Below are 13688 nucleotides of genomic sequence, written 5' to 3' on the forward strand. Positions count from 1 at the left end.
TCTAATGTCCTTTTTTCTACCCCCCTAGGACATAATGGAGACAGAGCAGGAAGGGCTGGGGCTACAGGGGAGATTTTTATCCCTCTCAGAGCATCATGAAGGGATTGTGGGCACTGAGAACACCCCAAAATCCCCACGGGGGGGTTCTGATGTGCATTTTCCTGCCCCCCTAGGACATCTCAGAGGCAGAGTAGGAAGGGTTGGAGCCACAGGAGAAATTTTTATCCCTTTCAGAGCATCATGAAGGGATTGGGGGCGCTGAGAACACCCCAAAATCTCCATGGGGGGATCTGACAGAATTTTTATCCCTCTCAGGGCATCATGAAGGGATTGGGGGCACTGAGAACACCCCAAAATCCCCACGGGGGGGTCCTGATGTGCATTTTCCTGCCCCCCCAGGGCATCACGGAGGCCGAGCGCGAGGCCTTTGAGCTGCTGCCCGACGATGAGAGGCAGTGTGACAAGTGCAAGACCACGTGTTTCCTGTCTGCCCTGGCCTGCTACGACTGCCCCCAGGGCCTCGTCTGCCTCTACCACATGGACGACCTCTGCAAGTGCCCCCGCAGCAAGCAGTACCTCAGGTGGGGCCCTGGGGGGGTTAGAATGGGGTTTGGGGGGGTTACAATGGGGTTAGAGGGGTTTAAAATGGGGTTAGAGGGGGTTAAATGGGGTTTGGGGGGGTTGGGTAGAGTTTGAATGGGGTTTGGGGGTGTTTGGAGGGGGGTTGGGGGGTTAAAATGGGGTTTGGGGGGGTTTGAATGGGGTCTGGAGGGTTTAAATGGGGTTTGGGGGGGTTAAAATGGGGTTTGGGGGGCTTTAAATGGGGTTTGGGGGGGTTAAAATGGGGTTTGGGGAGTTTGAATGGGGTCTGGGGTGTTTAGAGTGGTTTAAATTGGGTTCAGAGGGATTTAAATGGGGTTTGGGGGGGTTAAAATGGGGTTTGGGGGGGTTAAATGGGGTTTGGGGGGGTTTGAATGGGGTTTGGGGGGGTTAAATGGGGTTTGGAGGGGTTAAAATGGGGTTAGAGGGGTTTAAATGGGGTTTGGGGGAGTTTGAATGGGGTTTGGGGGGGATTGAGTGGGGTTTGGGGGAGTTTGAATGGGGTCTGGGGTGTTTAGAGTGGTTTAAATGGGGTTCAGAGGGATTTAAATGGGGTTTGGAGGGGTTCAAATGGGGTTTGGGGGGATTAAATGGGGTTTGGGGGGGTTAAATGGGGTTTGGGGGGGTTAAAATGGGGTTTGGGGGGTTAAAATGGGGTTGGGGGGGGTTTAATGGGGTTTAGAGGGGTTTAAATGGGGTTTTGGGGGGTTAAATGAGGTTTAGAGGGGTTCAAATGGGGTTTGGGGGGTTTGAATGGGGTCTGGGGGGGTTAAATGGGGTTTGGGGGAGTTTGAATGGGGTTTGGGGGGCTTGGAGAGGGGTTTGGGGGGGTTTAAATGGGGTTTGGGGGGGATTGAATGGGGTTTGGGGGGGTTAAAATGGGGTCTGGGGGGGTTAAATGGGGTTTGGGGGAGTTTGAATTGGGGTCTGGGGGGATTAAATGGGGTTTAGAGGGGTTTCAATGGGGTTTGGGGGGGTTAAAATGGGGTTTGGGGGGTTAAATGGGGTTTGGGGGAGTTTGAATTGGGTCTGGGGGGTTTGGATGGGGTTTGGAGGATTTAGAGAGGGGGTTGGCAGGATTTCAATGGGGTTTGGGGGCATTAGGGGGGTTTGGAGAGGGGTTTAGGGGGCTGGGAGAGACATTTGGGGGCTTGGAGAGGGTTTGGGGCCTGGGGCAGGAATTTGGGGGGGTGGGAGAGAGGTTGGGGGGAGTAGGACAGGGATTTGGGGAGTGGGAGATGGGTTTGGGGGGTGCTGAGGATCTGGGGGTGTTTGTGGGGGTCTGTAAGATTTGGGGTTCATTTTTTGGGGGGGATTTGATGTGACCTTGGGGACGCACATGGGGCTGAGCTGTGGGTCCTGGTGTGACCCTGGTGTGACCCTGGCTGTGATTTGGGGGTGCTGAAGATCTTGGGGTGTCCCTGGGATGGGGTGAGGAGGACACAACCATGACTTGGTGGCTCCTCTACCAATTTGGGGATGGTTTTGGGGTGCTGGGGACCTGGGGGTGTTTGTGGGGGTCTGTAAGATTTGGGGTTCATTTTTTGGGAGGGGGCTTTGATGTGACCCTGGGGGCACACGTGGGGCTGAGCTGGGGGTCCTGGTGTGACCCTGGCTGTGATTTGGGGGTGCTGGGGACCTGGGGCTGGTTTGTGGGGGTCTGTAAAATTTGGGGTGGGATTTGGGGTGTTGGGACCTTTACTGGCTGTGGGTCCTGGTGTGACCCTGGCTGTGGTTTGGGGGTGCTGAGGATCTCGGGGTGTCCCTGGCATGGGGACACAGCCACAACCTGGTGGCTCCTCTACAGATTTGGGGGTGCTGGGCACCTGGGGCTGGTTTGTGGGGGTCTGTAAGATTTGGGGTTCATTTTTGGGGTGTTGGGACCTTTACTGGTTGAGCTGTGGGGTCCCTGGTGTGACCCTGGCTGTGGTTTGGGGGTGCTGAAGATCTCGGGGTGTCCCTGGGATGGGGACACAGCCACAACCTGGTGGCTCCTCTACCAATTTGGGGGTGCTGAGGATCTGGGGGTGTTTGTGGGGGTCTGTAAGATTTGGGGTGGGATTTGGGGGATGTTGGGACCTTTACTGGTTGGGCTGTGGGTCCTGGTGTGACCCTGGCTGTGATTTGGGGGTGCTGAAGATCTTGGGGTGTCCCTGGGATGGGGACACAGCCATGACTTGGTGGCTCCTCTACAGATTTGGGGATGGTTTTGGGGGTGCTGGGGACCTGGGGGTGTTTGTGGGGCTCTGTAAGATTTGGGGTTCATTTTTTGGGGGGACTTTCATGTGACCCTGAGGACGCACATGGGGTTGAGCTGTGGGTCCAGGTGTGACCCTGGCTGTGGTTTGGGGGTGCTGAAGATCTCGGGGTGTCCCTGGGATGGGGTGAGGAAGACACAGACACAACCTGGTGGCTCCTCTACAGATTTGGGGCTGCTGAGGATCTGGGGCTGGTTTGTGGGGCTCTGTAAGATTTGGGGTTCATTTTTTGGGGGGGACTTGATTTGACCCTGGGGACACACGTGGGGTTGAGCTGTGGGGTCCTGGTGTAACCCTGGCTGTGGTTTGGGGGTGCTGGGGATCTCGGGGTGTCCCTGGGATGGGGTGAGGAAGACACAGCCACAACCTGGTGGCTCCTCTACCAATTTGGGGGTGCTGGGGACCTGGGGGTGTTTGTGGGTGTCTGTAAGATTTGGGGTGGGATTTGGGGTGGGATTTGGGGTGGGATTTGGGGTGTTGGGACCTTTACTGGTTGATCTGTGGGTCCTGGTGTGACCCTGGCTGTGATTTGGGGGTGCTGAAGATCTCGGGGTGTCCCTGGGATGGGGACACAACCACAACCTGGTGGCTCCTCTACCAATTTGGGGGTGCTGGGCACCTGGGGGTGTTTGTGGGGCTCTGTAAGATTTGGGGTGGGATTTGGGGTGTTGGGACCTTTGCTGGTTGAGCTGTGGGGTCCTGGTGTGACCCTGGCTGTGGTTTGGGGGTGCTGAAGATCTCGGGGTGTCCCTGGCATGGGATGGGGGGACACAGCCATGACTTGGTGGCTCCTCTACCAATTTGGGGATGGTTTGGGGGTGCTGGGCACCTGGGGGTGTTTGTGGGGGTCTGTAAGATTTGGGGTGGGATTTGGGGTGGGATTTGGGGTGTTGGGACCTTTACTGGTTGAGCTGTGGGTCCTGGTGTGACCCTGGCTGTGGTTTGGGGGTGCTGAAGATCTCGGGGTGTCCCTGGGATGGGCTGGGGGGACACAGCCATGACTTGGTGGCTCCTCTACCAATTTGGGGATGGTTTTGGGGGTGCTGGGGACCTGGGGGTGATTTGTGGGGCTCTGTAAAATTTGGGGTGGGATTTGGGGTGTTGGGACCTTTACTGGCTGGGCTGTGGGTCCTGGTGTGACCCTGGCTGTGATTTGGGGGTGCTGAAGATCTCGGGGTGTCCCTGGGATGGGGACACAGCCACAACCTGGTGGCTCCTCTACCAATTTGGGGGTGCTGGGGACCTGGGGCTGGTTTGTGGGGCTCTGTAAAATTTGGGGTGGGATTTGGGGTGGGATTTGGGGTGGGATTTGGGGTGTTGGGACCTTTACTGGCTGAGCTGTGGGTCCTGGTGTGACCCTGGCTGTGATTTGGGGGTGCTGACGATCTCAGCACCCACGAGCACCCAGGAGCTCAGTCTGGGGGTCCCCTTTGTGCCTTTTGGGGTGCACGTGGGGGCTCCCAGTGAGCCCCAGTGCCCCCCAGGTACCGCTACACCCTGGACGAGCTGCTGGCCATGGGACTGGGGATGGTTTTGGGGGTGCTGGGCACCTGGGGGTGTTTGTGGGGCTCTGTAAGATTTGGGGTTCATTTTTGGGGGGATTTCATGTGACCCTGAGGACGCACATGGGGTTGAGCTGGGGGTCCTGGTGTGACCCTGGCTGTGATTTGGGGGTGCTGAAGATCTCGGGATGTCCCTGGGATGGGGTGAGGAGGACACAACCACAACCTGGTGGCTCCTCTACCAATTTGGGGATGATTTGGGGGTGCTGGGCACCTGGGGATGGTTTGTGGGGCTCTGTAAGATTTGGGGTGGGATTTGGGGTGGGATTTGAGGTGGGATTTGGGGTGTTGGGACCTTTACTGGCTGGGCTGGGGGTCCTGGTGTGACCCTGGCTGTGGTTTGGGGGTGCTGAAGATCTCGGGGTGTCCCTGGGATGGGGACACAACCTCAACCTGGTGGCTCCTCTACAGATTTGGGGGTGCTGGGGACCTGGGGCTGTTTGTGGGGGTCTGTAAGATTTGGGGTTCCTTTTTGGGAGGGGGGATTTGATGTGACCCTGGGGACACACATGGGGTTGATCTGGGGGTCCTGGTGTGACCCTGGCTGTGATTTGGGGGTGCTGAAGATCTTGGGGTGTCCCTGGGATGGGGTGAGGAGGACACAACCACAACCTGGTGGCTCCTGTACAGATTTGGGGGTGCTGGGGACCTGGGGCTGGTTTGTGGGGCTCTGTAAGATTTGGGGTGGGATTTGGGGTGGGATTTGGGGTGTTGGGACCTTTGCTGGCTGGGCTGTGGGTCCTGGTGTGACCCTGGCTGTGGTTTGAGGGCGCCGACGATCTCAGCACCCACGAGCACCCAGGAGCTCAGTCTGGGGGTCCCCTTTGTCCCTTTTGGGGTGCACGTGGGGGCTCCCAGTGAGCCCCAGTGCCCCCCAGGTACCGCTACACCCTGGACGAGCTGCCGGCCATGCTGCACAAGCTCAAGGTGCGCGCCGAGTCCTTCGACACCTGGGCCAACAAAGTGCGCGTGGCCCTCGAGGTGGAGGACGGCCGCAAGCGCAGTGAGTGGGGGTCCCCAGAGGGGTTTGGGGGTACCCAGAGGGGTTTGGGGGGTCTCCAGGGGGGTTTGGGGGACTCTCAGAGGGGTTTGGGGGTCCCCAGAGGGGTTGTGGAGGGCTCCCAAGGAGGATTGGGGGGTTCCCCAAGGAGGATTTTGGAGGGGTCTCAAGGGCGGTTTTGGGGGGCTCTCTCAAGGGGGTTTGGGGGTCCCCAGAGGCGTTTTGGAGTCCCCAGAGGGGTTTGGGGGGTCCCCAGAGGGGGTTTTGGGGGGCTCTCAGGGGGGGTTTGGGGGTCCCCAGAGGGGTTTGGGGGGCTCTCAAGGGGGTTTGGGGGGGTCCCCAGGGGGATTTTGGGGTCCCCAGGGGGGTTTTGGGGGGCTCCCAAGGGTGGTTTTGGGGGGCTCTCAAGGGGGGTTTAGGGGTCCCCAGGGGGGAGTTTTGGGGGGTCCCCAGTGGAGTTTGGGGGGTCCCCAAGGAGGTTTTGGGGGGCTCTCCAGAGGGGCTTTGTATGAGGCTCCCAATGGGGGTTTTGGGGGGCTCTCTCAAGGGGGGTCTGGGGGTCCCCAGGGCGGTTTGGGGGTACCCAGAGGGGTTTGGGGGGTCCCCAGGGGGGGTTTTGGGGGGTTCTCCAGGGGAGTTTTGGGTGGCTCCAAGGGAGGTTTGGGGGGTCCCTGTGGGGGATTTTGGGGGGTTCTTCAGGGGGATTTTGGGCGGCTCTCAAGGGTGGTTTTGGGTGTCCCCGTGGGGGAATTTTGGGGGGTCCCCGTGGGGGATTCAGGGGGTGTCTCCAGGGGGATTTTGGGAGGTTCTCCAGGGGGTTTTGGGGGGTTCTCCTGGGGGGTTCTCCAGGGGGTTTTTGGGGTTCTCCATGACAGTTTTGGGCGGCTCCCAAGGGGGATTTTGGGGGGTTCTCCAGGGGGATTTGGGGGGTTCTCCTGGGGGGTTTTGGGGGGTTCTCAAAGGGGATTTGGGGGCTCTCCAGGGGGATTCAGGGCAGTTTTGGGGGCTTCTCCAGGGGGATTCAGAGGGGTCCCCAGGGGGATTTTGGGGGGTCCCCGTGGGTGATTCAGGGGCGTTCTCCAGGGGGATTTTGGGGCGTTCTCCAGGAGGTTTGGGGGGTTCTCCTGGGGGGTTCTCCAGGGGATTTTGCAGGGTTCTCCAGGGGATTTTGGGGGGTTCTCCAGAGGGGTTTTGGGAGGTTCTCCTGGGAGGTTCTCCAGGGGGTTTTGGGGTGATTCAGGGGGGTTCTCCAGGGGGGTTCTCCAGGGGATTTTGGGGGGTTCTCCTGGGGGGTTCTCCAGGGGGATTCAGGGGTTTCTCCAGGGGGTTTTGGGGAGTCCCTGTGGTGATTCAGGGGGTTTCTCCGGGGATTTTGGGGGGTTCTCCTGGGGGTTTCTCCAGGGGATTTTGGGGGTTTCTCCAGGGGGTTTTGGGGGGCTCCCGAGCCCGGCCCTGACCCCCGGCTGTGCCTGCTGGCAGCGCTGGAGGAGCTGCGGGCGCTGGAGTCGGAGGCGCGGGAGCGCAAGTTCCCCCGGAGAACGAGCTCCTGCACCGCCTCAAGGGCTGGCCTGGGCCAGGCCGAGCGCTGCGTCTCCGAGGCCCTGGGGCTCATCAGCTCCCAGGAGACCGGGTGAGGGTCACCGCGGGGTCACCTCGGGGTCACCAGCTGGGGCAGTGTCCCCAGAGTGTCACCAGCAGGGCGGGGTCACCACGGGGTCACCACGGTGTCACCAGTGTCCCCACGGTGTCACCAGAGTGTCACCAGCTGGGCAGTGTCACCAATGGGGTCACCGCAGGGGTCACCACGGGGTCACCACGGGGGTCATCACAGGGTCACCACGGGGTCACCACGGGGTCACCACAGGGCAGTGTCACCACAGGGCCACTTCGGGGTCACACGGTGTCACCAAGGGGTCACCACGGGGTCACCACAGGGTCCACAGGGTCACCGCGGGGGTCACCACGGGGTCACCGCTGGGGTCACCACGGGGTCACCACGGAGTCACCATGGGGTCACCTCAGGGTCACCGCGGGGGTCACCACAGGGTCACCAGCTGGGCATTCTCACCACGGGGTCACCACGGGGTCACCAGAGTTGTCACCTCGGGGTCACCCACAGGGTCACCTCGGGGTCACCACGGGGTCACCACAGGGCAGTGTCACCACGGGGTCACCTCAGGGTCACCACGGGGTCACCATGGGGTCACCACAGGGTCACCACAGGGTCCACAGGGTCACCACGGGGTCACCACGGGGTCACCACGGGGTCACCAGCTGGGCAGTGTCCCCAGAGTGTCACCAGCAGGGTGGGGTCACCTCGGGGTCATCACAGGGTCACCACGGGGTCACCATGGGGTCACCACGGGGTCACCATGGGGTCACCTCAGGGTCACCACGGGGGTCACCTCGGGGTCACCACGGGGTCACCTCGGGGTCACCATGGGGTCACCACAGGGGCACCACGGGGTCACCATGGGGTCACCTCGGGGTCACCACGGGGTCACCTCAGGGTCACCAGCTGGGCAGTGTCACCAGAGTGTCACCAGCAGGGTGGGGTCACCACAGGGTCCACAGGGTCACCACGGGGACACCTCGGGGGTCACCGCGGGGTCACCTCAGGGTCACCACGGGGCAGTGTCACCTTGGGGTCACCGCGGGGTCACCACGGGGTCACCACAGGGTCACCACAGGGTCACCGCAGGGTCACCGCGGGGTCACCACAGGGTCACCAGCTGGGCAGTGTCACCGCGGGGTCACTGTGGGGTCACCTCGGGGTCACCACGGGGTCACCGCAGGGGTCACCACGGGGTCACCAGCTGGGCATTGTCACCACGGGGTCACCACGGGGTCACCTCGGGGTCACCTCGGGGTCACCTCGGGGTCACCTCGGGGTCACCAGCTGGGCAGTGTCACCAGAGTGTCACCAGCTGGGCAGTGTCACCACAGGGTCACCACAGGGTCACCACGGGGTCACCAGCAGGGCAGTGTCCCCAGAGTGTCACCAGCATCCCATGGTGTCACCGCGGGGTCAGCACGGGGTCACCTCAGGGTCACCTCGGGGTCACCAGCTGGGCAGTGTCACCGCGGGGGTCACCACGGGGTCAGCACAAGGGTCACCACGGGGTCACCGCGGGGTCACCATGGGGTCACCTCACGGTCACCACGGGGTCATCACGGGGTCACTGCGGTGTCACCACACGGGGTCACCATGAGGTCACCTCGGGGTCACCACAGGGTCACCACAGGGCAGTGTCACCACGGGCTCACCTCAGGGTCACCACGGGGTCACCACGGGGGTCACCAGCTGGGCAGTGTCACCAGAGTGTCACCCAGCATCCCCATGGGGTCACCACGGGGTCACCGCGGGGTCACCAGAGTTGTCACCCACAGGGTCACCACGGTGTCCCTAGAGTGTCACCAGAATGTCACCAGCAGGGCAGTGTCCCCAGAGTGTCCCTAGAGTGTCACCAGTGTCACCACGGTGTCACCACAGTGTCCCTAGAGTGTCCTCAGAGTGTCACCAGCAGGGCAGTCTCCCCAGAGTGTCCCCAGAGTGTCACCACAAGGTCCCCACAGTGTCCCCACGGTGTCACCACAGTGTCACCAGCTGGGCAGTGTCACCACAGGGTCACCATGGGGTCACCACGGGGTCACTGGGGTCACCACGGTGTCACCACAGTGTCCCTAGAGTGTCACCACAGTGTCCCTAGAGTGTCCCCAGAGTGTCCCCACAGTGTCCCCAGAGTGTCACCAGCTGAGCAGTGTCACCACAGGGTCCCCACAGTGTCACCACAGTGTCCCTGTCCCTGCAGGGTCCCCATCCTCTTAATGTCCCTGTCCCTGCAGGGTCCCCATCCTCTTCCTGTCCTTTCCCTGTCCCCACAGTGTCCCCTCAGTGTCCCTAGCAATGTCCCTGTCCCCACAATGTCCCTGTCCCTGCAGGGTCCCCAGCTGTGTCCCCACAATGTCCCTGTCCCCAGCAATGTCCCTGTCCCTGCAGGGTCCCCTCCTTGTCCCCACAATGTCCCTGTCCCCGCAGGGTCCCCACAATGTCCCTGTCCCTGCAGTGTCCCTGTCCCCACAATGTCCCTGTCCCCACAATGTCCCCACAATGTCCCTGTCCCCAGCAATGTCCCTGTCCCCGCAGGGTCCCCAGCTGTGTCCCCACAATGTCCCTGTCCCCACAGTGTCCCCACAGTGTCCCTGTCCCCACAGTGTCCCCACAATGTCCCTGTCCCCACAATGTCCCTGTCCCCGCAGGGTCCCCACAATGTCCCTGTCCCCACAGTGTCCCCACAATGTCCCCACAATGTCCCTGTCCCCGCAGGGTCCCCACAATGTCCCTGTCCCCACAATGTCCCTGTCCCCGCAGGGTCCCCACAATGTCCCTGTCCCCACAATGTCCCTGTCCCCACAATGTCCCTGTCCCCACAGTGTCCCCACAATGTCCCTGTCCCCACAGTGTCCCCACAGTGTCCCCACAATGTCCCTGTCCCCACAGTGTCCCCACAATGTCCCTGTCCCCGCAGGGTCCCAGCAATGTCCCCACAATGTCCCTGTCCCCGCAGTGTCCCCACAATGTCCCTGTCCCCGCAGGGTCCCCGCGCCGGCGCTGACGCTGGAGGAGCTGCGGGCGTTCCTGGAGCAGATGAACCAACTGCCCTGCGTGATGCACCAGATCGGGGACGTGCAGGTGGGACACGGGGTCACCTGGGGTCACGCGGGGTCACACGGGGTCACGCGGGGTCACACGGGGTCACACAGGGTCACACGGGGTCACACGGGGTCACACGGGGTCCCTGGAGTGTCACACAGTGTCCCAGTGGTGTCCCACAGTGTCTGGGCTGTCATACAGTGTCCCAGGCGTGTCCCTGTGTGTCCCATTGCTGTCCCCTCTGTGTCCCACATTGTCCCTGTGTGTCCCAGGGGTATCACACAATGTCCCGGGAGTGTCCCCTGTCTGTCCCCATGATGTCCCACACTGTCCCCACGATGTCCCCTGTCTGTCCCACACTGTCCCCTGTCTGTCCCACACTGTCCCCTGTCTGTCCCTGTCCCCGTGTCCCCTGTCTGTCCCCATGATGTCCCACACTGTCCCCTGTGTGTCCCTGACCCTGTGTCCCTGTGTGTCCCACACTGTCCCCATGATGTCCCACACTGTCCATCCATCCCTGTCCTCGTGTCCCCTGTCTGTCCCCATGATGTCCCACACTGTCCCATTGCTGTCCCCATGATGTCCCACACTGTCCCCTCTCTGTCCCCACGATGTCCCACACTGTCCCCTGTCCCCCCCAGGCCCTGCTGGACCGAGTGGAAGCCTTCCAGGCCGAGGGGGGGGAATCTCTGGGGTGTCCCCACGCTGTCCCCTGTCTGTCCCACATTGTCCCTGTCTGTCCCCACGATGTCCCACACTGTCCCCTGTGTGTCCCTAACCCCATGTCCCATTGGTGTCCCCATGATGTCCCACATTGTCCCTGTCTGTCCCCACGATGTCCCACACTGTCCCCTGTCTGTCCCACACTGTCCCCACGATGTCCCACACTGTCCCATTGCTGTCCCCACGATGTCCCACACTGTCCCCTGTCCCCCCCAGGCCCTGCTGGACCGAGTCGAAGCCTCCCAGGCCGAGGGGGGGAATCTCTGGGGTGTCCCCACACTGTCCCCTGTGTGTCCCACACTGTCCCCTCTGTGTCCCCACGATGTCCCACGCTGTCCCCTGTCCCCCCCAGGCCCTGCTGGACCGAGTGGAAGCCTTCCAGGCCGAGGGGGGGGAATCTCTGGGGTGTCCCCTGTGTGTCCCACATTGTCCCTGTCTCTCCCTGACCCTGTGTCCCCTGTCCCCCCAGGCCCTGCTGGACCGAGTCGAAGCCTTCCAGGCCGAGGCCCGGGCCGTGCTGGCCGTTGCCGCTCCGGGCGCGGGGGCCCTGCAGGAGCTGCTGGAGCGCGGGGGCCCGCCTGGGCGTGGAGGTGCCCGAGGGCCGGCGGCTGGAGCGGCAGCTGGCCCAGGCCGCGTGGCTGGAGGAGGTGACGGCCACGCTGCGCTCCCCCCGCGCCCGCGTCCCCCTGCCCGTCATGCGCGGCCTCATCCAGGCCGGCCGCACCGTGGCCCCCAGCCCCGCCGTGGACGTGGCCATGGCCGAGCTGCAGGAGCTGCTGACCATCGCCCAGCGCTGGGAGGAGAAGGCCCAGATGTGCCTCGAGGCCAGGTCGGGGCCAGGGAGCCCGGGCTGGGGGGAGATGGGAGGGTGGAGATGTCCCTAAAGGGAGGGACCCTGAGCTGGGGGGGATAAAGGGGCTGGAACTGTCCCCAAAGGGGCTGGAACCGTCCCCAAGGGAAGAGACCCCGACCCGGGGGGAGATAAAGGGGCTGGAGCAGTTCCCAAAGGGGCTGGAGCTGTCCCCAAAGGGAGATAAAGGGGCTGGAGCCGTCCCGAGGGGGAGAGACCCCGACCCGGGGGGGGATAAAGGGGCTGGAGATAAAGGGGCTGGAGCCATCCCTAAAGGGAGATAAAGGGGCTGGAGGTGTCCCCAAAGGGGCTGGAACCGTCCCCAAAGGGAGATAAAGGGGCTGGAGCTGTACCCAAGGGGAGATAAAGGGGCTGGAGCTGTCCCAAAGGGGCTGGAGCTGTCCCCAGGGGGAGAGACCCCGACCCAGGGGGTGATAAAGGGGCTGGAGATAAAGGGGCTGGAGCCATCCCTAAAGGGAGATAAAGGGATTGGAGCTGTCCCCAAAGGGGCTGGAGCTGTCCCCAAATGGAGGTAAAGGGGCTCGAGCTGTCCCCAAGGTGGCTGGAGCTGTCCCCAAATGGAGATAAAGGGGCTGGAGATAAAGGGGCTGGAGCCATCCCTAAAGGGAGATAAAGGGGCTGGAGCCATCCCCAGAGGGAGATAAAGGGGCTGGAGCTGTCCCCAAAGGGGCTGGAGCTGTCCCTAAAGGGAGATAAAGGGGCTGGAGGTGTCCCTAAAGGGAGAGACCCTGACCCAGGGGGAGATAAAGGGGCTGGAACCGTCCCTAAAGGGAGATAAAGGGGCTGGAGCCGTCCCTAAATGGAGATAAAGGGACTGGAGGTGTCCCCAAAGGGAGATAAAGCGGCTGGAGCTGTCCCCAGGAGGAGAGACCCTGACCCAGGGGGAGATAAAGGGGCTGGAGGTGTCCCCAAAGGGGCTGCAGCTGTCCCCAAGGGCCTGGGGCTGTTCCCAAAGGGGCTGGAGCTGTCCCCAAGGGGCTGGAGCTGTCCCCAAAGGGGCTGCAGCTGTCCCCAAAGGGGCTGGAGGTGTCCCCAGAGGGGCTGGAGGTGTCCCCAAGGGGCTGGAGGTGTCCCCAAAGGGAGAGACCCCTACCCAGGGGGGGATAAAGGGGCTGGAGCCATCCCTAAATGGAGATAAAGGGATTGGAGCTGTCCCCAAGGGGGCTGGAGCTGTCCCCAAAGGGAGGTGTGGGGCTGGGGGCTGCCCCTGAGGGGGGGCTGGGGCTGTGCCCTCTGTTCCCTGAGTTGGGACAAAGGGGCTGGGGGTGACTCTGTGGGGAGGGGGATGAAAGTTTGGGGTTCAGCTGCTCCTCAGAGGCTCCTGCCCTGGCTCTGGGGTGTCAGGGGGAGCTCTGGGGGTGTCGTGGGGGTCCCTGGGGTATCAGGGGGGTCATGGGGGTATCAGGGGGGTCCCTGGGGTATCAGGGGGGTCCCTGGGGTATCAGGGGGGTCTCTGGGGTATCGTGGGGGTCTCTGGGGTGTCAGGGGGGGTCTCTGGGGTGTCAGGGGGGTCTCTGGGGTATCGTGGGGGTCCCTGGGGTATCAGGGGGGTCTCTGGGGTGTCAGGGGGGTCTCAGGTCCCTGGCTCTGGGGTGTCAGGGGGGTCCCTGGGGTATCAGGGGGGTCTCTGGGGTGTCATGGGGGTCTCAGGTCCCTGGCTCTGGGGTATCAGGGGGGTCTCTGGGGTTTCAGGGGGGTCTTAGGTCCCTGGCTCTGGGGTATCAGGGGTGTCAGGGGGGTCTCTGGGGTGTCAGGGGGGTCTCAGGTCCCTGGGGTATCAGGGGGGTCTCAGGTCCCTGGGGTGTCATGGGGGTCTCAGGTCCCTGGCTCTGGGGTATCAGGGGTATCAGGGGGGTCCCTGGGGTATCAGGGGGGTCCCTGGGGTGTCAGGGGGGTCCCTGGGGTGTCAGGGGGGTCTCAGGTCCCTGGCTCTGGGGTGTCAGGGGGGTCTCTGGGGTGTCAGGGGTGTCCCTGGGGTGTCAGGGGGGTCTCAGGTCCCTGGCTCTGGGGTGTCAGGGGG

The 13688-nt window shown here is 62.6% G+C and overlaps 1 protein-coding gene across 1 annotated transcript in view; it reads left to right on the plus strand.

Annotated features, from left to right (window-relative positions):
• Nucleotides 1-13688, plus strand: part of LOC129134614 (lysine-specific demethylase 5C-like) — a 63621-nt gene that overhangs the window by 32786 nt on the left and 17147 nt on the right. Inside the window, 6 exon segments of the mRNA XM_077172550.1 lie at nt 400-581; nt 5299-5423; nt 6900-7050; nt 10017-10113; nt 11267-11362; nt 11364-11626. Of these exon segments, the coding sequence (XP_077028665.1) occupies nt 400-581; nt 5299-5423; nt 6900-7050; nt 10017-10113; nt 11267-11362; nt 11364-11626 (914 nt within the window).

This window comes from Agelaius phoeniceus, chromosome 38, assembly GCF_051311805.1.
Source record: "Agelaius phoeniceus isolate bAgePho1 chromosome 38, bAgePho1.hap1, whole genome shotgun sequence".
NCBI lineage: Eukaryota > Metazoa > Chordata > Aves > Passeriformes > Icteridae > Agelaius > Agelaius phoeniceus.